The 25,352-nt window shown below is 44.1% G+C and overlaps 1 protein-coding gene across 1 annotated transcript in view; it reads left to right on the top strand.

The window, feature by feature from the left end:
* The window catches only part of KIF24 (kinesin family member 24), a 196,544-nt gene that overhangs the window by 157,537 nt on the left and 13,655 nt on the right, over positions 1-25,352 (top strand). Inside the window, exon 12 of the mRNA XM_029581240.1 lies at positions 6,062-6,155. Within this exon, the coding sequence (XP_029437100.1) occupies positions 6,062-6,155 (94 nt within the window). The remainder of the gene's footprint in view (positions 1-6,061; positions 6,156-25,352) is intronic.

Raw genomic sequence — 25,352 nt, 5'->3', positions numbered from 1 at the left:
GAGAGTGAATATCTGAATGTTTGCAGAGACAGCATGTGAGAGCCTCTGTGTGTGTGAGAGAGACAGCATGTTACAGTGAGAGCCTGTGCTTGAGCAAGACAGCATGTGGGAGTGAGAGAGAAGCCTGTGTGTGTGTGAGACTCAGACAGCATGAGCCAGTGAGAGACTCTGTGTATGAATGATTGTATGAGAGAGAGCCTGTGTGTGTGAGAGTCAGACAGTATGTGCCAGTGAGAGTCCTTGTGTATGAATGATTGTATGAGAGAGGGCATGTGAGAGTGAGAGCCTGTGTATGTGTGAGAGAGAGAGAAAGAGAGAGAAAGCATGTGAGAATGAGAACCTGACTGTGTGTTTGAGGGAAGAAGACAGATGGAGAGAAAAGAAATAGAAAAAAAGACAATATAAAAGGAATTGGCAAAAAAAATAAGAAAGGGAAGGTGGGGAAAAAAAAGCCTGTGACCAACCGATTAGAAAACTAAGATCAGACAGCAAATGTGTAAAAAAAAAAAAAAAAATTTACTTTTACTGATTGGCACATGTAATCTATGTGAATGTGCAAGAGTAGCACTTTCTCTATGCGGATCTCACAATGTACGAGATCAGCATGGAAGAACTGGAAGCCCATGGGGCCTGCACAGAGGAGGCAGCAGAATGGGCTTCAGTGCCAGTAGCAGCAATCGGCACCTCCCCAATAGCCATGCGGCAGCAGTGACAGTGGCAGCAGAGGAATGAGAGAGGTTCTGAGGTTGCTGGCAAAAGAAAGAGAGGGGGGTCTTTGCCTTTAGTGTGTGCATGTGTATGAATGGGAGTCTGCCTGGGGGTGTATGTGTGTGAATGCATGGGTGCCTGCCTGAGGATGTGTCTGTGTATGAGAATGAATGGGTGTCTTCCTGGGGTTTGTATATGTGAGAATAGGTGCCTGCCGGTGGGTGGTGTATGTGTGTGTGAGAATGAATTGGTGCCTGCTTGGGGGTCTATGTGTGTGAGAATGAATGTGTGCATGCCTGGGGGATGGGGAGGGAGTGGTGTGAAAATGAATGGGAGCCTGCCTGGGGTTCAGTGTGAGAATGACTGGGAACTTACCTGTGTGTGTTTGTGTGAGAATGATTGGGAGCTTGCCTGGGTGTGTGTGTTTGTGTGTACGTGAGGGAGCCAGTGAGAGCATGAGTGTGCATGAGAAAATCCAGGGGAATAAGAGTGTGTGTGTGTGGGGGGGGTGTGGAGGGGGAGAGAGTGTCTTACAGCCTGAGAGTGTGTCAGTGTCTGTGAGAGCAAGAGGTTATGGTGGGTATAAGAGCATGAATGTGTGTGTATGTGTGAGAGAGAATGGACATGTGAGTATGTGTGAGAGAGAGAGGATAACTTCCTAATCCTCGACAATATCAGGGTGACGAAATCAAGAGCTCCCATGTATGGACAGCAGGGTTTTTTTTAAATCCTTATTAGTTTTAATTATTGGGTGTTATTTGATATGTGTGCTGTTTTGAAATATTTTATTGGTGTTTGGGAAATTGTAAAAAATGTATATGATTTTAATTAATAGAAATTCTATTTATCAGTATATAGAAACATAGAAACATAGAAATGACGGCAGAAGAAGACCAAACGGCCCATCCAGTCTGCCCAGCAAGCTTCACATTTTTTTCTCATACTTATCTGTTTCTCTTAGCTCTTTGGTTCTATTTCTCTTCCACCCCCACCATTAATGTAGAGAGCAGTGATGGAGCTGCAACCAAGTGAAATATCAAGCTTGATTAGTTAGGGGTAGTAGGGGTAGTAACCGCCGCAATAAGCAAGCTACACCCATGTTTATTTGTTTTACCCAGACTGTGTTATTCAGCCCTTATTGGTTGTTTTTCTTCTCCCCTGCTGTTGAAGCAGGGAGCTATGCTGGATATGCAGTAGTTTTAAAATATTGTAGTATTTTAAAATATTGTAAAATATTGTAAAATATTGTAGTGTTTTAAAATATTGTAGTACTGCATATCCAGCTATGCTGGATATGCAGTAGTTTTAAAATATTGCTGGATATGCAGTAGTTTTAAAATATTCTTTTATTAGAATGGTTTTACTATTATAATTGATGCTTTATGTTTTTTGATTTTATTGTTTTATGAGGAATGGTGGTTCTGTTTTTCCATTGTTAATACACAGAGTCTGGTTTCTTGGGGTTTCCATTTCAGTTTTTTCTAATTTGTGCTCTTTTATTTTGTATTCTGTATTTGGTGAGAGTCTGTCTCTGCTCTGTGTGTGTGATCGTGGTGAGAGATTCTGCTAGCATGTAGTGTCTGTATAGGGATCTATAGCAATCTGGTTTGTTTTGTTTCCTCAGTAGGTGGTGTATTGGTATTCTAGAACCCAGTGTAATATTTACCCTTGCTTTTTCACAGGTAGGGTTATTGTTGTTTGAGTCCTTGGTGTTATTACTGTTATGTTATGATGGGATTGCAGTACAGATTTTGAGTGTCTTTTTTTTGAGGGGTTTTGTGTTAGTTCACAATGTGCCTGGCAGTGGAAGGTGTTTGTGCTGCTGTTACTGTGAGGTGACACCAGAATTTGAAAATATCTTTTAGTATGATGAGCTGTAAAGGACAGGCCCAGAAAACAACAAGGTAGGCAATCTAAAAAAAGCCGTGAGGAAACACAAACGAGGTAGATGCCAGAAAAGTCCTTTTCAAATTCTTTATTGGGTGGAGACGTATAAAATCAACAAGGAACGCCCGACTCAGGCCGAGTTTCGCCTCTTTCCCAGTGGCTGCCTCAGGGGCTCAAAGTGACTTTCTCAAATTTGGAACAAATTTGAAAATATTGACTTCTGACGTTATTAATCAAAAGCCATCCGCAATACACACTATCCCTCCGAGGCCGCTCCGAAATTGGAGCGGCCTCGGAGGGATCCGGAGCGGTCCGGAGGGCGCGGCCACGCCCCCGGACCGCTCCGGGCCGTAACCACGCCCTCGGACCCGCCCCCGAAACGCTACGTCCCGCCCCGAAAACGCCGCGCGGATCGGGCCCGCCCCCGACACGCACCCCTCGGAAAACCCCGGGACTTACGCGAGTCCCAGGGCTCTGCGCGCGCCGGTAGGCCTATGTAAAATAGGCGCACCGGCGCGCAGGGCCCTGCTCGCGTAAATCCGGGCGGATTTACGCGAGCAGGGCTCTTAAAATCTGCCCCTATGTATCAGTACGAGTGGAGGCAACACATGGCAACTAGCAGTCTGCAAGTATGTGGCGCCATTAAGTGTTTGGAGCCGTCAAGCACTTAGGTTTTATAGAGAATGAGGTAGGAGTCAGGGCCCAGACTGGAGGGGGTGGCGGTGCAACCGGGGGGGGGGGGGCGGCAAGGGAGAAGGCTCACCTAGAGCGCCAAATCCCCTTGCACCGGCCCTGAGTCCACCTCCATCATTAGGGCCTGCAGGTCTGAGATTTTATTGCCCAAACTACAAGCATTTGTGATCATAGCTTTCCAATTGCTCTCCTTTGATTTGCTGCACTCCCTAGTCACCTTTTCTGCTTTATTGATCTGATTGATTTTATTTTCTCCTCCCAATTCCTGTATCGCTTGGGAGTCACATACCAATTTCATTGCCCGCCTCCTGCCACCCCTTTCTCTAGTTTAAATGTCTGATAATATATAATCTTGAGTTTCTCACTTAGCATCCTTCTTCCTGCTACAGACAAATGTAGAAAATATTTTAACAACTGGTTTCCTGGTCAATCTTTTTATGATTATAATGTGCCACATAATAAACAATTCAATACCATAGTGAGTTTTGTAGGACCAATATGCAACGAGTCTGTATATCAATCAGACCCACCATGGAAAGGTCACATTACTTTATTATTGTATATTTAAACTATTTTTTTAGGTTTTATGATTCACTAAAATCAGTCCATATTGCCATGGGAACTCAAAGTATATCAATTGAAAATTCACTTATAGCATAACTTTCATGAAAATTAGCAAAATTGCAGTACTTAGCTCATAGTAAAGTAGTATACTTTGAGTTCCCGTGGCAAAATGGACTGATTTTAGTGAATCATAAAACCTAAAAAAATAGTTTAAAGATACAATAATAAAGTAATGTGACCTTTCCATGGTGGGTCTGATTGATATACAGACTCGTTGCGTATTGGTCCTACAAAACTCACTATAGTATTGAATTGTTTATTATGTGGCGCATTATAATCATAAGAAGATTGACCAGGAAACCAGTTGTTTAAATATTTTGTACTTGTACTTAGGTTTCTGGAGTACAGTGTGTTAGGGCCGATTTTGTTGTGATTTATATCGTACAGACAAATGTAGGCCATCCTTACCATATAGCCTTTTACTGCTCCATACACAGCCCCAACCTCCAATGTATCCAATGAATCCAAAATCACTTTCTGTACACCAGGTTTTGAGCCAAGAATTCAAATTATCTATACGGCATAACCTTTCTTTTCCCTTTCCGTGAACAGGTAGTACCTCCAAAACGGCAATAGTCTTTGCAATTGTCTTATCTTCTTCCTAGATTTTGGAAATCTTTCCGTTCTTCATGGATACATTTCTGTCAAAGTTGTTGGTCCCAGATGGAAGATAACATTGATATCAAAGTTCCTACCTTTTACTTAATAGAAATTCTATTTATCAGTAGTTTTAAAATATTCTTTTATTAGAATGGTTTTACTATTATAATTGATGCTTTATGTTTTTTGATTTTATTGTTTTATGAGGAATGGTGGTTCTGTTTTTCCATTGTTAATACACAGAGTCTGGTTTCTTGGGGTTTCCATTTCAGTTTTTTCTAATTTGTGCTCTTTTATTTTGTATTCTGTATTTGGTGAGAGTCTGTCTCTGCTCTGTGTGTGTGATCGTGGTGAGAGATTCTGCTAGCATGTAGTGTCTGTATAGGGATCTATAGCAATCTGGTTTGTTTTTTTTCCTCAGTAGGTGGTGTATTGGTATTCCAGAACCCAGTGTAATATTTACCCTTTGACTATCTGGTTTGTATTTCTACTAGCTGAGGATCCTGGAAGCATTTAACTGTTGTATTACCATCAAAATTGTGCTCCCAAATTGATTCCTCTGATGATTGAGTCTCCCAGCAGTAGAAGCTTTCTTTTATGACATTTGATCCCATTGAAGGACTACTTGGTGCATAGCGTGTCTTTTTTTTCAGACATAACTTCAAATTCTGTTGCTGGGGTTTCTTCATTTTCCAATGCAGAAAAGGCATTTTGTAAGAGTAACAGTGGGGTGAGAGGGCACCTCTTCATCACAGACCTTATTCTGCCAGAGCCCACTGTTGTCCAGTTATTCCTGTGTTTCTGAATCCTGGATGTCTGTCATCTCTGTTGGAGTGGGGGTTGTTGATACACAGTATGCTTCAAAGTTGGGGAAATTGGGCATCTTTGTTACATGTCTCGTTCTACCAGAGCCCACTGTAAACCATTTTTTCCTGGGTTTTGAATCCTCTGTGGGAGATGGGCGAGAGATATTGGATGGTGCAAAGAAGGGAAGATTCATTGAAACCTGGTGGACAATTCCTCTCTCAGATGAGTCAGCTCCATTTTCATTGCAGACACATGAAGGCAAAATGGACAGCCTTTGATTCTCCAAATTGGGACATAAGCACAATTGTTGCACTGAATGAAAGATATTTTGTTAATTATCGCTAATCCCTTAAAATTCTATAAATAAGGTATGGTAAAATTTAGGCTCTAGCAAAAGATTTTTAATATGTATTTGAAATAAGAAGTAAAAGTATTAAAAACAAGCCAGTAAAGATTACTACCTATTCCTTGGGACATACCCAGCCATCAGGTATTCAGGATATCCACAATGAATATGCATGAGAGAGATTTGCATGCATTGCCTCCATTGTATGCAAAGCTATCTCATCCATGGTCACTGTGGATACCCTGAAAACCAGAGCTGTTTGTGGATCTTGCGGATTGGATACATTGTAAGTTTAATTACCTTAAAGTTAAAATCCATATTGAACCATAAAACTTAACCTATAATTTTCCTTTGGCCTTAATTAGATGAACAGTGAATATTTTTTCCCTTAACTAGAGAACTTGTCATTCAAGCCCACCGAGAACAGCTGGATGAGATGACAGCACTGAGCAAGAAGGAAGAAAGCTTACTTTCTCAAATGTCACAATCAGTAAGTGTTCATTATGAAATACTTATAAAAACTTTTTACTATTGTTTATAGCAACATATACCACAAAATACCACGCTTCGCAAATTAGCCCATTCCTTAAACCAATGTATACAAATATAACAGATGAATATTTAGACTGTAACTTTTAAACAGCTGCGCAAGTGCACATATTCACACGTATGCTGGCTCGTACTAATGGATGCGGCCATTTTATAACATGCACATATACACAAGCACGGTATAAAAGACTATATGCGTGTACATGTGCGCACAATTTTATATCGACGCGCGCATGTGCTCACAAATGCCATGGGATTTTGGTACATACACACGCCAACACAATTACCAGTTTCCCTAATTCGTTCCCACTTCGCCAGGTAAAGTATAGGACTTCCTCACTCATCTAGTTAACTAGCCTAACTTTTACCCTGTTAACCCCACTAACCTCTCTAGTTTTGTTTTTTGTTTCAGTTGCTACACGCCATCCATAGCAAAAGTAAAGTTATGCAATAGGGGACCCCAACGTGTCCTTGTGCATGTAAATATTTAGGCACAGATTTCATTAAGAAATCTAGGAATGCCCATGCCTGCCCAGAACATACCCTGCTCTTTTTTTGTAAAAAAACAAAAAAAGTTTGTGCAAGTATTTGCACGCTTTTTAAAATCCGCGTGGTGCGCACTGGCCCAACTTCTGTGTGTATCTTCCAGCTCTGGCACGCATAGGGCTTTTAAAATTTGCCTTTTATTGTGGTCATCCTGAAAAGCACTCTTTTGTGATTTTGAAAGACAAGAGTAGTGCACTTGTAGTTTATTCTATTTTCTTGACACAGGTCCCCAGCACACCCTCTCAAATATCAGAGTCCTGAATACCCAGAAATAAGTCTGGTTTTCAGGATAACTATGCTCTGTTTCCATTGTTTGCAAATACAATTCATGCACATTCATTGTGGAAATCCTGAAAACCAGACCTCTGCCTATCCCTGATCTATGCTTTGTGTGACTTAATATTTATCCACCCTACACATAAGAATTGTTGAGGGAAACTCAATCTAAAACCTAGACATGAGCATCCAGGGCTTTATCCTGGTGTTTTCTCAGACATAACTATGATTACACCAGATTTGTACAAAAGTGTTTAGTATCTGCTGGAACAAACACTAATAGTGATATTTAGATACAAGAGGAGGAGGATTTTGGGACCTGCAGTGATCAAGAAGTACAGGTCTTGGAACCAATAACATTTGTGCAGAGGAAATTTTTGTAGAACATTCTAGCAAAGCTTTCAAGTATATTTACTTGGATTTTATTTCATATCTGTCCAATTAGGCTCCATGCCTAGGGAAGTCAGGAAAAAGACTGTCCAAATGAGCTGAACAGAACCTCAGCACAGAGACTCTGCTTCCTCTGAACTCCTAGCTGAGACTAGAGAATTTTAACATCTTGAAGACTAGTTCTCTATCTGAAGGGCCAATTAGCTATCTGACCAATAGCCTTCTGATTAGTAATAGTTTTCTGACCAATGGCACTGCAAGATGTTACTATCTTACAGATTCCTTAAGAATAGTGAGATATGTACATTGTCCAAGCTTCATTCTGAGTCAAGCCAGCATCCCAAGCCTCTGAACTACAGTGCAAATACCACCTGCAGGCCACCAAAAGGAAATGAGCTGTCTCTGGGTAGAAAACACAAGGCCCAAGGCAAAACAAGAATTTACAGTGCACATAAAACCTGTTTTGCCACCCCAACCCTTCCCCCTTACCTCTCTCTTCCTCCCCTCCAGCTGTTCTCTCTCCCTCAACCATGATCCCCTTTCCTGATCCCAATACATATCTGTCAGGAGAAGCAGAGTCGCATGTGTTCTGCTGGCTGCGTGTGTACCTCATGGAATACTGGTCATCAAAGCTTTGTGCTTTGACTGGGGCATGTCTAGTATTGGGGCACAGTTTGGTCAAAGCGCAGCACTTTAAGAACTGCTATTCAATGACACATCAGTTGTAAAATGGAGCCAACACCATTCTGCTTCTGCCAGTTGAAGGGGGTGGGGACTTATTGGTGTGAGAGAAGATCGGGTGTGTGCTTTGGGTGAAGGGGTGGGGGATGGTCATGACTGTTCTCCTCCCTCCATGGAGGCAGTGCATGTAAATCTCTCTCATGTTTTCTTAGCATTCAGACAAGTTAATCCAAACCAGTGTGTTATGCACCTCTACCAGCAGGTGAAGACTGAGCAAAGCCAATGTCACGGTATATATACCCCTTCACTGACATCAGCCCGCCAGTATTCTCTATCTCTAGCAGATAGTGGATGTGCATCCCTACTGGGGATTGCTTAAAAAAATGGAAAATTTGTAGAAGGAGAAAAAAAAATTAATTTGCCCCACTCTCTTGTGGTGATACCTTATGGTCCCTCTCTCAGTCAAGTGTTCCTGAGGTGATATCTGTGGATACCTCCCTCAGAGGAGTGCCTCGGTCTGGTACCTGGTTTTCTGGTATGGACTTAACTGTAAAGAGATCAACAGCTGAGAAGCTAGTGGGTGCAGGAAAACGAGCACGATGGTGAAGGTCTTTGCCCTCTCCCACCACAACCTGAACCTGACTCTTCTGGTCTCTGAGTTTGACGTGCCGATCCGACATCTGTTCCCATCTCTGGGGGAGCTTGGGGAATCGTGGCAGGTTGAGCAGCCTTTTTGGCTAGGCCCCACTCTCAGGCTTTGCTTAGACACTGTGTGGTAGGCCATAGCAGTATTTGCACGCTTTTTTGCGTACAAGGCTGCCGTGAATCAGTGTCTGTTATCGGATTGCGCTTGCATGCCCAGGTGCGCACTTAGGTTTAGGTGGGCACCTACTTGAACCGCGTATTGGGTACCTACATTTTGGGCATCCATAGTGTATGCTTATTGGTCAGAGCTTGTTTTTGAGTGCCTTGTCCAGGCAGCTGTGCAGATGGGGGCACAGTTATCAGACGCTTTTGAGAGCGGGTGTTTATCCATGGCGCCGGTAGCAAAGAAGCCTAAGCGCCTTACCCTTGTGCTGCTTGCCATATTCAGGCATCACAGCCTGGAGCCCCTCTAACTTGTGTCAGAACTGCATGAAGGCTCAGGGACAGTTCTCCGACTGATATTGCTAAGCCGAGTCCTTTCCAGCATGATGTGAGAATGGGACTGGAGATGGAACTGCCAGAGGTTTCGCCTGGTTTTAGGGCTCCCCTAATTGGTTTGTCAGTGGGGAAGGTAGCTCAGTGGGCGCAGGATCCTTCTGCCTTTTCTTGGGTGGAATTTTTTCAAATTCAGGCTCGCAAGCTGCGGATTCTTGCACACCTGGTGCTGTGGGTAAGCAATGGAGTATGTCCAGACCTGCTGCGGGTCTCGCTGATAGGGACCCAGATGGCACTGATGATGAAGCCATTCCTTACTTTCTGGAGGATGGGGAAATTCCTCCGGGATTGGAGCCATATAGAACAGTGTTGTGTTTCTTTCATAGAGATGAGGTGCCAGCTCTGATCTCCCAAACATTGAAGATGCTGGGAGTGCTGATTCCATGTCTGAGCCAAAGAAAAATCCCATTTTAATTTCTTTGCGCAAAGCATCATGTTTCTTCCCCATTATGGATGCTATTCAAGAATTGATTGATTTTGAATGGGACGCCCCGGAAGCTAATTTTAAAGGGGGTGAGCCTTGAGAGCATTGTGCCCCCTGGATCCGGTTGTGAGAGAGCAGTTGCGCTTTCCAAAAGTGGATGTGCTGGTGAGTGCCGTCACCAAGCCCTCGAATAGCGTTGTGGAAGGGGGAGCAGCACTGAAGGATGCGCAAGATAGGGGAACTGAGGCAATCCTTTGAAGCAATGGCAATGAATTTGCAGATAGATTCTTGTTGCTCCCTGGTGGCTCGTGCTTGTTTGCTTCTCTCTCAGGAAGTTGATGAATCTGCTTTGGATTCCAGGGCAGTGATGGAACTGGCAGCCACCTTTTTGGCTGTGACCTGGTCCGCACTTCTGCCAGAGGGGTGGCTTTGGTGATAGCATCAGCTATGGCTGAGGAATTGGTCAGCCAATACAATTTCAAAGTCTAATCTTACAAAATTGCCTTTTAAAGGATCACTCTTGTTTGGGAGTGAGTTGGAAAAATTGTCAATAAGTGGGGTGAGTCCCAGGTTTCTTGGTTACCAGAGGATAAGAAGCAGGCACCACTCTCTTTTGGCTACATGGCTCCCAATGGCCTCCAGAGAGTCTGGGATTTTCCCCACCGTATTTGTCCCTGGCAGGATCTACTGCAGGGATGGATTGGGAGGAGTTTTCAGGGGGGTTTCCCTCTTGGGGATGACTCCATGTATGGGGATGGGGCCCAGGACCGAGACTCAAGACTCCCAGGCCTTCTCCTCAGAGTTTGTGCTCCTGATGCATGTCATTTTTTGGCCCAGAAGGTATCAGAAGGCCCTGGTAAGTTGCACTCTTGACCCAATGAGGCACGGCATATGTTAGGATTGTCCTCTAGGTCTGCTGATCCACAGAGTGATACTGACGGTTCCAAGGATTTGCAGAGGTCCCCAGGAGAAGCTCCACAGGTTGATCCGCTACAGGACATGCCAGATTTGGTTGGGGATCCCGAGGAGGTTCCCGTGGCAGAGGGAGACTATCCTAAGGTAGTACGCTTCTTCCGTAGAGAGGAGCTCGGGCTACTGATTCCTCAGGTCCTGCAGGAATTCAGAAACAAGGTGGTGCAAGAAGAGTCTAACTTGGAGGGAACAGATCCGGTGCTGGATGACTTGCGTGGACCAGCAAAGGTGTTTCCCTTTCATAAATCTGTAAAGAAGCTGGTAATTTGAGAGTGGGATACTCCGGAATCTGGCCTGAGAGTTGGCAGAGCTATGTCTAAGCTCTATCCTTTACCAGAGGAGAACTTGCAGTTGTTGGCTCTCCCCAAAGTGGATGCTTCGGTGTCAATGGTCACCAAGAAGACAACTGTTCCTGTAGCGGGATTGGCTGCGTTAAGAGATGTGCAAGATCGCAAGTCGGAGCTTCATCTCAAAAGGATCTTTGAGGTGTTTGCTCTGACCATAAGGGCTGCTGTATGCAGCAGTTTGGTCCAGAAGGCATGTCTCCGTTGGGTCCAGCAGTCGCAGGATTCTCAAGCTTTGATGGGATATGCGGCGCAATAGACTGACTTTCTTGAAGCGGCAGTAACTTACGGAGAAGATGCATTCTATGACCTGATTAGGACCTCTTCCCAAGCTATGATGTCGGCCGTTTCTGCTAGACACTTGCTATGGCTACGGAATTGGTTGGTGAACATTTGGTCCAAGTCTCAACTGGGGGCTCTTCCTTTTAAGGAGAAGCTCCTGTTTGGTGAGGACTTGGAGCAGATAATAAAGCACCTGGGGGAGTCCAAGGTGCACAAGTTGCCGGAGGATAAGCCTGCTCAGGCTAAGTTTCGGGACAATCAGAGGTTTCGTCTATCCAAGAGTTCTGGAGGCTCCCAGCAGCAAGTTCTGGGCAGGTCCTTATCTTGGAATCAGTCCTTTCACGGGGGCAGGAAGCACTTCCAGGACAACTCTGGAGCTGGCATAGGGGGAGCTAAGTCCTCACAATGAAGCGAGGCTGGCCCACTCTTCAGTGCCAGCTGTAGGAGGCCGGTTAGCACTTTTTTTTTGAGGAGTGGGCCAAGATGATCACAGACCAGTGGGTCCTCCAGGTGGTAAGAGATGACTATGCTTTAGATTTTGCTCATTCCATCAGGGACACCTTTGTCGTATCTCCCTGCGGTTCTCTTGTTAAACGAGTAGTGATTCGAGGGACGGTAGACCGTCTGAAGCAACTGGGGATCATAGTCCCAGTTCCACTAGAGGAGCAGAGAACAGGGAGATATTCCATCTATTTCGTGGTGTCAGAGAAAAGGGTCGTTCTGACCCATTGTGGATTTAAAGAGGAAAAGCAGCCCTCAGGGTTCTGCATTTTCGCAAAGAAACATTAAGGTCCATCATCATGGTGGTGCGTAAGGGAAAGTATTTGGCGTCTCTAGATCTGACAGAGGCCTATCTTCACATAGCCATCAAGCTGGAGCACCAAAGTTCCTAAGGTTCATGATACTTGGGGAACATTTTCAGTTTCAGGCCCTGCCGTTCGGTCTAGCAATGGTGCCATGTACTTTCACCACAGTGATGGTGGTGGTAGCGGTGACCTTAAGAAGGATTGCTGGTGCACCCATATCTAGACGACTGGCTCATTCGGGCAAAGTCAGTGGTCCTGTGTCAGCAGATATTGCAGAAGGTGCTGAAGCACCTACAGTCATTAGTCTGGGTGGTCAGTTACCCCAAGAGTCATCTTGTTCCCTCTCAATCCCTGGAATATCTAGGGGTGCGGCTCAACACAAAGAAAGGGAGAGTGTTCCTTACAGAGGGTAGGATTATGAAGCTGCAGGGACAGGTTTGCCACCTGTTAGTACTTCCAATACCCAGGTTATGGGACTATTTAGAGGTCCTGGGTCCCATAGCTTCAACCCTGGAATTAGTTCCTTGGGCATTTGCACATATGCGGCCTCTTAGAGGGCTCTTCTCTCTCAGTGGAACCCATTGTCAGGAGAGTTTAATCTCCCTCTCCCACTCGAGGAGGAAGGCAGGGTCAGTCTGGCCTGGTGGCTGCTTCGACCCAATCTGGAGCATGGTATGGAATTAGAGATCCCAGATTGGGTAGTGGTCACGACTGATGCCAGGCTTTCGGGCTGGGGAGCTGTGTGTCAGGGCAGGCAGCTCAGAGCCAGTGGTCGAAGAAAGAGGCTTCTTGGTCTATCAATCGATTAGAGACAAGGGTAGTGCGCTTCGCTTTACTTGTCTTTCTGCCACGGTTATGTGGTCGTCTGGTACGGGTCCTATTGGACAATGAAACTATAGTAGCTTATATCAACCAATAGAGGCACCAGGAGTCAGGCGGTGGCCCAGGAGGCGCAGCAATTGATCCTTTGGGTGGAGCAGCACTTGGAGAGGATAGCAGCGTCACACATTGCCAAGGTGGACAGTATGCAGGCGTTCTTCCTGAGACGGAAGGAGTTGAACCCCGGAGAGTGGTAGCTATCAGAGGGGGGCTATGTCTCTCATTTGCAAGAAATGGGGCTCGCCTCGTATGGATCCGATGGCAACCAGAAAGAGTACGAAGGCTCCACGGTTCTTCAGCTGAAGAAGGGAGCATGGGACAGAAGGTGTTGACGCTCTAGTTTTTCTGTGGCTTTTCTCAGTGGCCTCTGGTGGGAAAGGTGGTATGGTGGATATAGAGGCATCCAGAAGATGTTATTCTGGTGGCTCCAGAATGGCTGCGCCGTACTTGGTTCATGGATCTCATCAACAGAGCCATAATCAGACCCCTGAGGTTCAGCCATCTGGAGAATCTTCTCCACCAGGGCCCCATATTTTCGGATCAGGTGGTTCACTTCTGTCTTGCATCCTGGCATTTGAGAGGAGATGGCTAAGGCGGAGAAGTTATGCTGAATCAGTTATTACCACCTTGCGCAGGCCAGGCGGATGTCCACATTTTTGTCTTATATGCAAGTTTGGAAAGTTTTCGAGCCCTCATGTCTCGACAGGGATGTGCAGGTGCTGCAAGCTACAGTATCGCATATTTTGACTTTTCTTCAAGAAGGCCTGGTCAAAGGTCTGGCCTATAATTCTATGAGGGTCCAGAAGGCAGCCCAGGGTTGCCTGCATGGCAAGATGTAGGGTTGTTACCTGTCTGGGCAGCCAGATATCATATGTTTTCTTCACAGAGCAAAGAATTTGCAGCCGCCTTGTGGAAAGCATGTCTGTCTTGGAATCTCAATCTGGTGCTTACGGCTTTGTGCACAGCTCAGTTTGAGCCTCTGAGGAGAACAACTCTGAAGGATTTACATATAGAAACATAGAAATGACGGCAGAAGAAGACCAAACGGCCCATCCAGTCTGCCCAGCAAGCTTCACACACTTTTTTCTCTCATACTTATCTGTTTCTCTTAGCTCTTGATTCTATTTCCCTTCCACCCCCACCATTAATGTAGAAAGCAGTGATGGAGCTGCATCCAAGTGAAATATCTAGCTTGATAAGTTAGGGGTAGTAGGGGTAGTAACCGCCGCAATAAGCAAGCTACACCCATGCTTATTTGTTTTACCCAGACTATGTTATACAGCCCTTATTGGTTGTTTTTCTTCTCCCCTGCCGTTGAAGCAGGGAGCTATGCTGGATATACTTGAAGTATCAGTTTATTCTTCTCCCATGCTGTTGAAGCAGAGAGCCATGCTGGATATGCATCGAAAGTGAAGTATCAGGCACATTTGGTTTGGGGTAGTAACCGCCGTAACAAGCCAGCTACTCCCCGCTTTGTGAGTGCGAACCCTTTTTTCTTCTCCCCTGCCGTTGAAGCAGAGAGCTCTGCTGGATGTGTGTAGTATCAGTTTTTTCTTCTCCCCTGCCGTTGAAGCAGAGAACTATGCTGTATATGCATAGAAATTGAAGTAACAGGCTTATTTGATTTGGGGTAGTAACCGCCGTAACAAGCCAGCTACTCCCCCCTTTGTGAGTGCAGATCCTCCCTTTGTGAGTGCAGATCCCCCCTTTGTGAGTTTGCAGATCCCCCCTTTGTGAGTGCAGATTTGACGCTTAAGGTGTTTTTTTCTGGTGGCTATTTGTTTGGCTAAGAGAATTTCAGAGCTCCAGACTTGTCCTGCCGGGATCCCTTCCTGCAGATTTCAGAGACAAGAGTTTCATTGCACATGGTGCCCTCTTTTCTCCCAAAGGTGGTCTCGGGGTTCCCTGTTAATCAGACAGTGGATCTTCTGGCTTTTCCAGACTTGGATGCCTCTGCTTCTCATGCTAAGGAGCTGAGGATTTTAGAGGACCAGCAGGCATTGTTGAGATATCTGAAAGTTACTAATGATTTTCATGTGTCGTATCACCTTTTCATCCTCTGGAATGGTTCGAGAAAGGGATGTCAAGCTTCCAAAGTTACCATTGCGCATTGGCTCAAACAGGTAATTGGTTCAGCATAAATTCGAGTTCCCTGTAAAGCCTTTTTGCTGCATTTTTGTTCTGTGTAAACCGATGTGATGTTCCCAATGAATGTCTGTCTATAAAAATGTTAAATAAATAAATAAATATATCTCTAAGGGCCATTCGGTTCTGGAAGGTTTGAGAGGTCATTCGACTTGCTCACAGGCAGCTTCTTGGGCCAAGGTGCATCAGGTATTGCTGCAGGAGATTTGCCGAGCAGCAACTTGGAAGTCACTGCACACTTTCGACAGGCACTGTCATTTGGATGTTGGGGCTCCGGCAACAGCCCATTTTTGGTGAGTGGGTTCTGTGAGTGGGACTCTCCAGGTACCACCCAGTTAGTGGGCTTAGGTATATCCCAGAAGTCTGGACTGATCTGGGTACATACTGGAAAGGAAAATTGTTTCTTACCTTCTAATTTTAGTTCCTGTAGCACCACAGATCAGTCCAGACACCCACCTGTGGAAAAAGATGGAAGAGTCATCTCATTCTGTGGTCTGCATGTAGTGCAGAGTTATTAGCAATTTATTAAGCTATTTAGTTCTATTTATATATGTTCTGGAACAGAGTTATTTGTTTTCAATATGTTACAGCATCGCCATCCTCCTGTTCTTGGGTAGGGGGTGAGCTGTTAAGTTTGGTATAGTTTTTTTCTTGTGGCTTGGATACAGATCAATACTAAGGGACTGTAGGTGGCACACTTGATTATATAGCAATGTCAGTAAAACTTTATCTTTCTCTATCTGCTGGCATGGGTACAAAACCCAGGAGGCTGTACTGATCTATGGTACTACAGGAACAAAAATTAGCAGGGAAGAACCAATTTTCCTATTCGGGCCAAGAGCATTAAAGAGAGAGTCTCATGCCTCGCTCAAGGTGATCTCCTTGCTACAGGAACTAGGTTGGGTGGTGAACTTGATCAAGAGCAATCTGCATCCCAATCACTGGAATATCTCTGTGTTCGTTTCAGTATGAAGCAAGGCAGAGTGTTCTTGCTGGAGATCCGCATTCAGAAACTGATGATGCAGGTGTGACTATTGACAGAAACAATACGCCTGATGGTGTGGTCTTATCTATAGAGGTGCTCAGGTTGACGGCAGCTACCCTAGAGGTGGTTCCGTGGGCAAGGGTATATATGCATCCTCTTGTATTTGTATTTATTAAAATTTATTAATCGCTTAACACAAAATAGGCCTAAGCAACTTACAATAAAACAAGAATAAAATTAAAATTGATGACAAAATATACACAATAAAAAGACATCAAAATAAGGACCAACCAACAACAGCACAGAATAAACATGGGTCTAGTACATTAGAGGGTTCTTCAGAAGGAGAATGTGAATTTTTAGAATTGTCATATAGACAAACGGCACCTTATCAGACCACTATCAGCACGGGCTAGCCATGGGCCTGCTGCAGAAGGAAGAACTTCAATTGGAGTCTGAATTTTTTTAGATTATCTTGAAGACGAAGATCATATGGCAGTGAGTTCCATAAAGAAGGGGTTGCTACTGAAAATGAGGTTTCTCTGGTTGTAGTCAAACGGGCAAGACGAACAGATGGAATATCTAATAGTCCATGTTGGGATGATCTTAAATCCCGGGTTGGCTTATAAATCCTTAAGTGAGCATTGGACCAAGATGGAGAGTCAGGGCTCAGCAATTTAAAGGTGGTCATAGCAATTTTATACCAAATGCGTTCATGAATGGGTAACCATTTCAGGCTAATCAGAATTGGTGTAATATAATCATAGCGTTTCGCATTCGATACAAGTCTGGCAGCTGAATTTAATAACAATTGTAACGGCTTAAGACAGGGGTCAGGAACCTTTTTGGCTGAGAGAGCCATAAACACCACATATTTTAAAATGTAATTCCATGAGAGCCATACAATATGTTTAAAACTAAATACAAGTAAATGTGTGCATTTTATGTAAGATCCCACTTTTAATGTACAATAAGTCTCTGAAAATATTACACCAGGCCTTAAGACACCAATACATCTCCTATTAGGAAAACGGACCAAGTCAGGCTGCTATAGAGTCCTACACAGAAACAACACGCCAGCAGAAAACCTCACCTGAATCACGTGCTGTCCCTCACCTAACATAGAATAAAGAGACCAAAACGCATAACAAGAAGCATGCAGAAAAAACTGAATTGGAAACTGCAACAAGCCAGAGTCTCTGTATGCAGTGTAACAAAGGAAAAAAGAAACATCACCCATCCTTATAAAACAAATCAAGAAATATAAAATCATCAGCAGTAAAACTGTACTAACAAAAAGAACATATTTCGAAACAGCTGATGAGAGGAATATCCAATAATTAAAACTCATATAAAACATTTCCAGATACCAACAAAATATTTCAAAATAGCAGACTCAAAGATCCAGTAATGAAAAATAATAAGGATACAAAAATTTTTTTGCTCTGCATACCTGGGAACGTTTGATATCCAGGTGTCCTGAGATTGTTCTGAATTAGCAGGAGGTGGGGTGGTTTGCTTGGAACTTTCTCCTCTCTCAGTCACATACCAGCGCTCTCTCTCACACTGGCTCTCAATGACACACCTATACACACATGCTCTCAGTACTCACATATACACATGTTTTTTCTCACTCACTTATATAGGCTCTTAATTACACATTTACACACATGCTGTCTATCTTTTCACGCTTACACACACACACAGGCTTTCAATCACATAAATACATGCTGTCTTTTTCTCTCACACACAGACTCTCATTCACATGCTTACAAACATGTCCTCTCTTTCTCTCATTTACACACAGGCTCTCAATCACATACTCACATGCTCCCTCACCTAAATCAGCTCTCAATCACACACAGACACACATGGTCTCTCTCTCTCATTTAAACACAGGCTCTCAATCACATAAACCAGCTCTCAATCACACACAGACACACATGATCTCTCTCTTACTTATACACACAGGCTCTTAATCATACATACACATGATTTCTCTCACACACAAAGGATCTCAATCATACACACATACTCTTTCACACAAACAGGTTTTCAATCACAAACTTACACATACAGGTTCCCAATGGTAAACTTACATTCATGCTCTCTCTCTCACAGGCAGGCTCTCAATCACAGACATACTCTCTTTCACATACACAGGCTCTCAATCATTCACATACATGCAATCTCACTCACACACACAGGATCTCAAACACACACGCTTGCTCGCTCATTCACTCTCTCTCTCCCCCACCCCCACCCCAGGAACTCGCGGCAGCAGCAGCCTCCTCCCAACACTAACCTCCTTCATTTTCAGCCCTCGCGGAGGCGGAGTCCCATCGGCCGCGGTTGAAACTCTTCATTTTCCTCCGAGCCGCGCTGCAGTCTTCTTCCCACAAGCGTGGTCTCTTCTTCCGCGCAGGCACCCGATGCTCACCACTTCCTCTTCCAGGCCGCGGGGGGGGGGGGGAGGAGGAGAAGAGAGCACGCCGGTGCCGCTGACTCCAGCTGTCCCGCCGCGTTCCGCCCGGGCTGACAGCATTTTAAGCCCGGGCGGCGGAGGACCGGGGAGCAGCTGGGTCAGCGGGGAACCGCGAAGTGTGGCGACACTTGTCTGCGAGCCAGATGCAGCCCTCAAAAGAGCCATATCTGGCTCGCGAGCCATGGGTTCCCGACCCCTGGCTTAAGAGAAGTCTTCGGTAAGCCTAATATAGACTGTTACAGTAGTCTACATGAGGAAAGATGAGAGCACATACAATGGTGTGAAAATCGGAATTATGTAACAAGTGGCGTAGTCCAGCAATTAAAAGTAATTTGTAAAAACCCGTTTTAATAACTGATTTGAGAATGAAATGATAAAGTTGCATCAAGAATAATGGGATTGTTCAGTGAAAAGGTCAAATTATCAAGGATAATTATATCGTTTTGGGGGGTAGAGTGGGGTCTATGTATCTGCAAGAATTCAGTTTTCGCAGTATTAAGTGATAAATTGTTCTGGTGCAACCATTGTTTTATAGATGACAAACAGATCTGAAGATGATCTAAAGTATTTTGCCAGGGAGTTTGTACTTTAATAAATTTAATATCATCAGCGTAGATTTTAAATCCATCAGTGATGTTTGCCAGGATGATTCGGAGAATCGAGAGTCACACGGGAATGGTGGTGCTTGTGGCGCTAGATTGGCCCAAGAGGCCTTGGTATATAAATCTGTGAAGATCCTATCCGATTACCGGTTCACAGGTATCTGTTACAGCAAAGGCCTGTTCTTCACAAATACCAACTCGATTTTGTCTTACGGGCTCTGTTACTAAAGCGAGGATACTCCACTGTTGTGACTCTCACCTTGCCTCGAGCGCGAAAGCTCTCCACTTCCTTAGCCTATGCTCAGGTTTGGCAAGTGTTTGAGGCTTGGAGTGAGGAACGTGGGGTTCATCCTCATTCGGTTAAGATCCCGCTCATTCTAGATTTTTTTGCAGGATGGGGTTGGCCTTTAATTCCTTGAAGGTCAGGTGAATGGTGGACCCTTGTCAGCCCATCCGGATGTAGCCTGATTCTTAAAAGGGATGAAGCATCTTAATCTTCCCTTGTAGTTACCGGTGCCCTTGTGAAGTTTTAATCTGGTTTTGGATTTTTTGGTGGGTCCCACCTTTCGACCACTGTGTAGCCTCTCCTTGAGGTTACTTCCTTTGAAGACGGTGTTTCTTATGGCAATCTGTTCTGCACGTAGTGTTTCCGAACTTCAGGCCTTGTCTTGCCAGGAACCATTTCTGCGAGTGACTCCAGGGGGCGATACAGCTGCGAACTGTTCCATCTTTTTTGCCAGAGTGGTCTCGGATTTTCACTTAAATCAATTTCCCCGTCTACTCTGGCCAGAAAGAGAAATGTGGATGAATATTGCCTGTTACAGTCATTGGATAACGAGGCATGTCATGAACATAAGAAATTGCCATGCTGGGTCAGACCAAGGGTCCATCAAGCCCAGCATCCTGTTTCCAACAGAGGCCAAACCAGGCCACAAGTATTTGGAGGTTTCTAAACTTCTCAAGAAGTTTATATTCCACAGTGGAAGTAAACAGGGTAAGCTGGTGTTGCGGGCTTCGATAGCCTGCTGGATTAAGGAGGTAATCATGGCCACATATGTGGATGCTGAGCAGCCATTGCCTAGTCAGGTGAGGGCTCATTCCACTAGAGGTCAGGCAGTGATTAGATTGTTGTCTCCCATCAAGATTTGCCATGCTGCAAAGTGGTCCTCCTTATATGTTTTCTAGGCATTACCGCCTGGATGTGCAGGCCCAGGAGGATGCAGTCTTTGCATGTGCTCTGTTCAGGAGTAGCTTTTGTACACCCCACTGGTGTGCATTATCCTGACTGAATGCTAAGATAGTAGAAATTACTACTTACCTGATAATTTCCTTTTCTTTAATGAGGACAGGTTAATCCACCTTCCCACCCTTGGCTACCAGATGATGGTGATATTATCTTCCTGAGTGGCTTCATTTCTGGGGATTACTGGTGACAGATCCAGTCCCTAGATTAGTGATATAACACTCTTTGTCTGAGCTTAGTGTTTTCCTGTTAATTGAGTGCTTGAATGGATATCTATTAATAATTGTGTTCATGTATTGTTTAGTTGTCCACAGTTGGCTTTTGCAGAGAATACTGGTGGGCTGATGTCTGTGCAGGGGTATATATATACCATGACGTCAGCTTTGCTCAGTCTCCATCTGCTGGTAGAGGTGCGTAACCCACTGGTGTGGATTAACCTGTCCTCATTAAAGAAAAGGAAATTATCAGGTAAGTAATAATTTCTCCATATTGTTTTATACATAACCTGAAAAATAGATTCATTTGTGGCTTTTAAGGACTGATGTGAGCAATCAGTATAGTAAAGATATAAACTAATCTGTGTTTATTTTAGTTTTTCTGACATTTAATAATCCTTTGCCATGTATCTATAGTAGCTTTAGACAGGAAATCTTTCATCTGTGAGAAATAATAATTTAGAGAACCTTAATGGTAAAATTAAGAACAGGAAGGACTAGAGAGATTGGCCAATGGTGACCACTTGGAAATGTATACTTTGAATTTCATAAATATAAAATTATTTTTAAAAAAATTATACAAATTTTCTGAAGAAACTCACAAGCAAGATATTTGCTAAATAAGGAAATAAGTTATGGATAATAAACTGTATACCCATGTCAGGGTATTACCTGGTGTAAAAAAAAAAGAAAAGCAAGTTTGCTTACTGTAAACATTTTCTCCTTAGACAGCAGAATAAATTAGCCGTGAAGTGGAGGACATTATCCAGAGGCACTGAACGAACCTTTCTGTCTAAACTGAGAGAACCTTTGCTCTATAGAGCTGTGCAGGAATTCCCACATGGGCGTTGCTTCATGAGCCCCCTCAGTCGATTTTAGAGATAATTCTAGCTATGTAGTTGACACTTCAGGGAGGTGGATGAGTATTTAGCATAGTTAATTCATCCTGCTGTCTATGGAGAACACTGTTTACGGTAAGCAAACTTGCTTTCTCGATTGACAAGCATGGCTGAATTAGCCATAACATGTGAGGAGTTCTAAGCTGAGGATTGCAGCAGAGTGTTTACTGAATAAAAAACCCATATCTCACCAAGAGTAGATTACTAGGCGAATAAGCTGCACAAAATTGCTTGAACAAATTTACTGACCCTCTTTGAGAGATTGTCCAGACAGTAATGTGATCTGCAAGTTTGAATTGACAACCATTTGTAGCTTTGCACATGGTTTTGAGTGGAACAGCTAGCAGATGAACCACTGATGCAGCCATGGCTCTAACATGATGAGCCTTAAAGCGCATAGTGCGTGATACAGTTCATTAGCCAGTTAGAAAGTGTTCATTTAGCCACTATTATACCCAGTTAGGATTGTAAGAGACAAATAATTGTAAAGTCTGACAATTTTATTTTATTTATTTATTTATTTATTTGATTTTATATACCGACAACCGTTTGCACATCGTGCCGGTTTACAGATAACTTATAACAAATAATATATAGGCAAAGCCTTTACAAGGAACAGTTTGTAACATAAATGCAGTAACATGGCAATTAACTAGATAAATAAGTGGGGGAGGGAAGGGTAGGGATATACGAGACAAAAGGAGGGGGGAGGGGTGAAAATGGAAAACATAGGGAAAAGATATGTACAGGGGTTCGAGGAACAATTAATATGTACATAGGTTATATACAAAGTTTTTGTTGTTTTTTTTTTTGTTTTGTTTAGGTTTGAAGCTCCTTGGAAGGGGTGGGTGTCGGGTGTAGGACCTGAGGGGGAGTGTTGGTGAGAGGTGGTGGTCGGGTTAGGGTGTTAGTAAGAGATGAAGATGATTGGGGGTATGCTTGGAGGAAGAGCCAGGTTTGAGTTTCTTTTTGAAAGTGGGTGTGGAGGTTTCGGTACGTAGGTCAGGAGGCATGGAGTTCCAGAGGGAAGGGCCTGCGAGAGAGAGGGCCCTATTGGTGGTGGAGATGAGTCTTGTGGATTTTATGGAAGGGGGGATAAGGGTTCCACGGAGAGAGGAGCGGGTGGGTCTTGTGGAGATACGAGGGAGGAAAGGTGGGTTTAGCCAATTGTAATGTTCGTTAGCAATACTTTTGTCGATGAGGGTAAGGGTCTTGTAAATAATTCGTGAGTGAATGGGAAGCCAATGGAGATTAATGAGGGTGGGAGTAATATGATCTTTCTTATTGGCATTGGTTAGGATGCGTGCAGTAGCGTTTTGAAGGAGTTGTAGAGGCTTGATGTGGGTAGCAGGGAGACCAAGAAGGAGTGCATTACAGTAATCAATTTTTGAGAAGATTATAGATTGAAGTACTGTGCGGAAATCAGAGAAGTAGAGAAGGGGTTTGAGTTTTTTGAGGGTTTGTATTTTGAAGTAACAGCTGCTAAGGATAGATTTGATGTATGGTTTGAAGGTTAGTTGGTTATCGAGAATAACCCCCAGGTTTCTTGTGTCAGAGAGAAAATTGGGGGGGTGGAGGGAAAGGGTATGGATGCATGTTTTGAGGAGATGAGGAGGAGTTCCGTTTTTTGCGGATTAAGGGCTTAGGTGCATGTCAGTGAGGAGTTGGTTTATGGAGGTGAGGATGGTGTTCCATTTTTGGAGAGCAGTGAGTACAGAATTTGTGAAGGGTATGAGGATTTGCACATCATCGGCGTAGATGAAGTGTGTAATACCAAGGTTGGAGAGGAGGTTTGTGAGGGGGAGCATGTAGATGTTAAATAGGGTGGAAGAAAGGGAGGATCCTTGGGGGACGCCACAGTCGAGATTAACAGGGGGGGATGTAAAATTATCAGTGAGGACTGTGTAAGTTCGGTTTTGGAGGAAGGACTTTATCCATGAAAGAGCGGTACCTGTGATTCCTATGCTGATGAGAGTGTTGATGAGGATGTTATGATTTACAGTATCGAAGGCGGCGGAAATATCTAGCATGGCGATAAGGTAGGAGTTACCGGCATCCATACCTTTGATGATAGTGTCTGTGAGGGAGAGGAGAAGGGATTCTGTACTGAGGTGTTTTCGGAAACCATATTGTGTTGGAAGGAGTATGTTGGCTTGTTCTAGGTGGTCAGAGAGACGGGAGTTAACTAGTTTCTCCATGATTTTGGAGAGGAAGGGGAGGTTGGAAATGGGACGGAGGTTAGATAGGTTGGAGGGATCGAGGGAGGGTTTTTTTAGAATGGGTTTGACCACGGCTTGTTTCAGGGGGATAGGGACGAGGCCGTGTTCCAGGGAAGAGTTCACGATTTTGGAGAGTGAAGAGGCTATTGTTTTAGGAATAGCGAGTAGTAATTTAGTAGGAATAGTTTCTGAGGGGTGGGAAGAGGGTCTCATCTTTTTTAAAATGTTTTCTATTTCTAGGGTAGAGGAGGGTTCAAATGAGGAAAGAGAGGTGAGAGTGTGTGGGATGGGGGGGGTTATACTGTTGGTGTTAGAGGAATTTTTGGTGTTAGGGTTAAACTTGGCGGTGATATTTGATATTTTGTTCTTAAAAAAGAGGGCAATTTCATTGCATCGTGTCTGTGAGGAGGGGATTTGGGGTGTAGACACGATGGGTTTAGTAAGATTGGAGACTAGGGTAAATAGAGCCTTTGGGTTGAATTGGAGGTGGTGAATTTTTTTGGCATAGTATTCTTTTTTTGTTGTTTGAATGGCATTTCTGTATGCATGCATGAGTTGGTAATAGATGGTTTTTGAGGCAGGAGTGGGATTTATTTATTTATTTATTTAAGGTTTTTATATACCGGCAATCATGAGCACATATCTTGCTGGAAAGGATGTTTGCGCCAAAGTCTTTCTGCTGCTCTAAGCTTGGTTTTTTGGGTTTTGAGTGTCTGGGTGTACCAGGGTTTTTTGGATGATTTGGGTTGTGTGATTGTTTTTCGGATGACTGGGCATAGTTTGTTAGTGATTTCTTGGGTAGTTTCAGTCCAGGAGGATATGGCACTATCTGCTGTCTCCAGGTCAATGTAATTTGGGATGTTGGAGCAAGCCGTGGCAAGGGTTTCTAGGGGACAGGTTTTACGAAATTGGAAGGATTTAGGCTGAGAGGGAGAGGGTGTAGATGGGGTTTGTAGAGAGAGAGTTGTGTTGATGATGGAGTGGTCGGACCAGGGGACGGGGAGGCATGTGGGGGAGTGGATGACGTTGATGAGTGAGTTGGTGAAGATAAGGTCGAGGGTGTGACCGGCTTTATGGGTTGGGGAGTGGATAAGTTGGGTGAGGCCCATTGCGTCTAAGGAAGAGATGAAGGCTTCGCATGGTGGGGATTGTGGAACGGAATCAACATGGAGGTTAAAGTCTCCGAGGAGTATCGTGGGGATGTCGGGAGAGAGGGAAATGGTGAGGAATTCAATGAGGGGGGAGGGGTCTTTTTCTAGAAGGCCAGGAGGGGTATAGATAAGGCAGATTTGTAGAGATTGCGATTTGAAAAGGCCTACTTCGTATTGATTGGGAATATTTCAGGTTTGTGAGGTAAGCTTGAATTCTTTTTTAGCTATGAGGAGTAGGCCCCCTCTTCTTTTCTTTTTGCGGGGGATGGAAAAAATGTCATAGGTTTCAGAAGGAAGTTGGTTAATAAGGGGGGTGTCACAGGGTTTGAACCAGGTTTCGGTAACAGCAAGAATTTCTGGTTTGGAGTCAGTTAAAATATCATGGAGGAGATGT

This window comes from Rhinatrema bivittatum, chromosome 1 (assembly GCF_901001135.1).
Source record: "Rhinatrema bivittatum chromosome 1, aRhiBiv1.1, whole genome shotgun sequence".
Classification (NCBI taxonomy): Eukaryota; Metazoa; Chordata; class Amphibia; order Gymnophiona; family Rhinatrematidae; genus Rhinatrema; species Rhinatrema bivittatum.
This window is presented reverse-complemented; position numbering and strand designations above follow the sequence as displayed.